Source organism: Octodon degus, unplaced genomic scaffold, assembly GCF_000260255.1.
Source record: "Octodon degus isolate 3935 unplaced genomic scaffold, OctDeg1.0 scaffold00153, whole genome shotgun sequence".
NCBI classification, from domain to species: domain Eukaryota; kingdom Metazoa; phylum Chordata; class Mammalia; order Rodentia; family Octodontidae; genus Octodon; species Octodon degus.
The window spans coordinates 1,220,624-1,221,416 of NW_004524729.1; the positions used below are offsets into that span (position 1 = coordinate 1,220,624).

Sequence of the window (793 nt, forward strand, 5' to 3'; positions counted from 1 at the left end):
GATCCAACGTCCTGCATCCTTACTGTTGGGCCTTTCCTGCAATGCGCCCCAACAGCACCTCCCAGTTGCAGCCTTTGAGACTGGCTTCCTTGGCTCAGCATACAGTCTCGTGATCCACGCCGCATCCGCCTCTCTTTGCAGAAAGTTCCCGCCTGTCATGGCCAGATCACTCTGCGTCCTCTCGCCACCTGGGGAGCCGCACTAGGGTGGTTTCCAGGTCGGGCTGATTATGAACTGAGCTGCTGTGCATACTTGCACAGAGGTCTTTCTGGTGATCGCTTACATCACTAACAGCCTGCATAGGCTGCTGCATATGGCCCCATGTACACGCCGGCCATCCTAGTAAATTAAAAGGATCCAGCCTCCACATGGAATGTGGGTTATGGATGACTTCAGGGATGCTCTGAGGCAAAGGTGGAGGGGCTGAGGGTGCTGTCTCCACAAGGCTGGGTGTTCCCATGCCACTGCTTTCTCCTGGAAGTTGGGAGGGAAATGGGAGAGGGACACTGGCACAGCCCGGGGGCAGGCGACCCTCAGGCCACCTGGTGCGGGGCATTCGCTAATTCAGTTTTCTCAGACCAGGCATCTTGGGTAGAATCATCAGCAGGGGATGATGTAATTAGTCCTGAGTTCTCAACAGTCATCATCTAAATTTTAAGAATAAGTTAAAAACAAATGTCCATGAGAGAACAGGGAGCCCAATGTAATCTCTAAAACTAGGACAGAAAATTAAATTATTTTTATAACATGGATGGACCACTGTGGACAGAACCATATATATATATACATATAC

The 793-nt window shown here is 50.7% G+C and overlaps 1 protein-coding gene across 1 annotated transcript in view; it reads right to left on the minus strand.

Annotated features, from left to right (window-relative positions):
- Positions 1 to 392: 392 nt before the first annotated feature.
- Positions 393 to 793, minus strand: part of LOC111812943 (EF-hand calcium-binding domain-containing protein 6-like) — a 45,366-nt gene continuing 44,965 nt past the window's right edge. The window contains exon 6 of the mRNA XM_023702529.1: positions 393 to 474. Within this exon, the coding sequence (XP_023558297.1) occupies positions 393 to 474 (82 nt within the window). The remainder of the gene's footprint in view (positions 475 to 793) is intronic.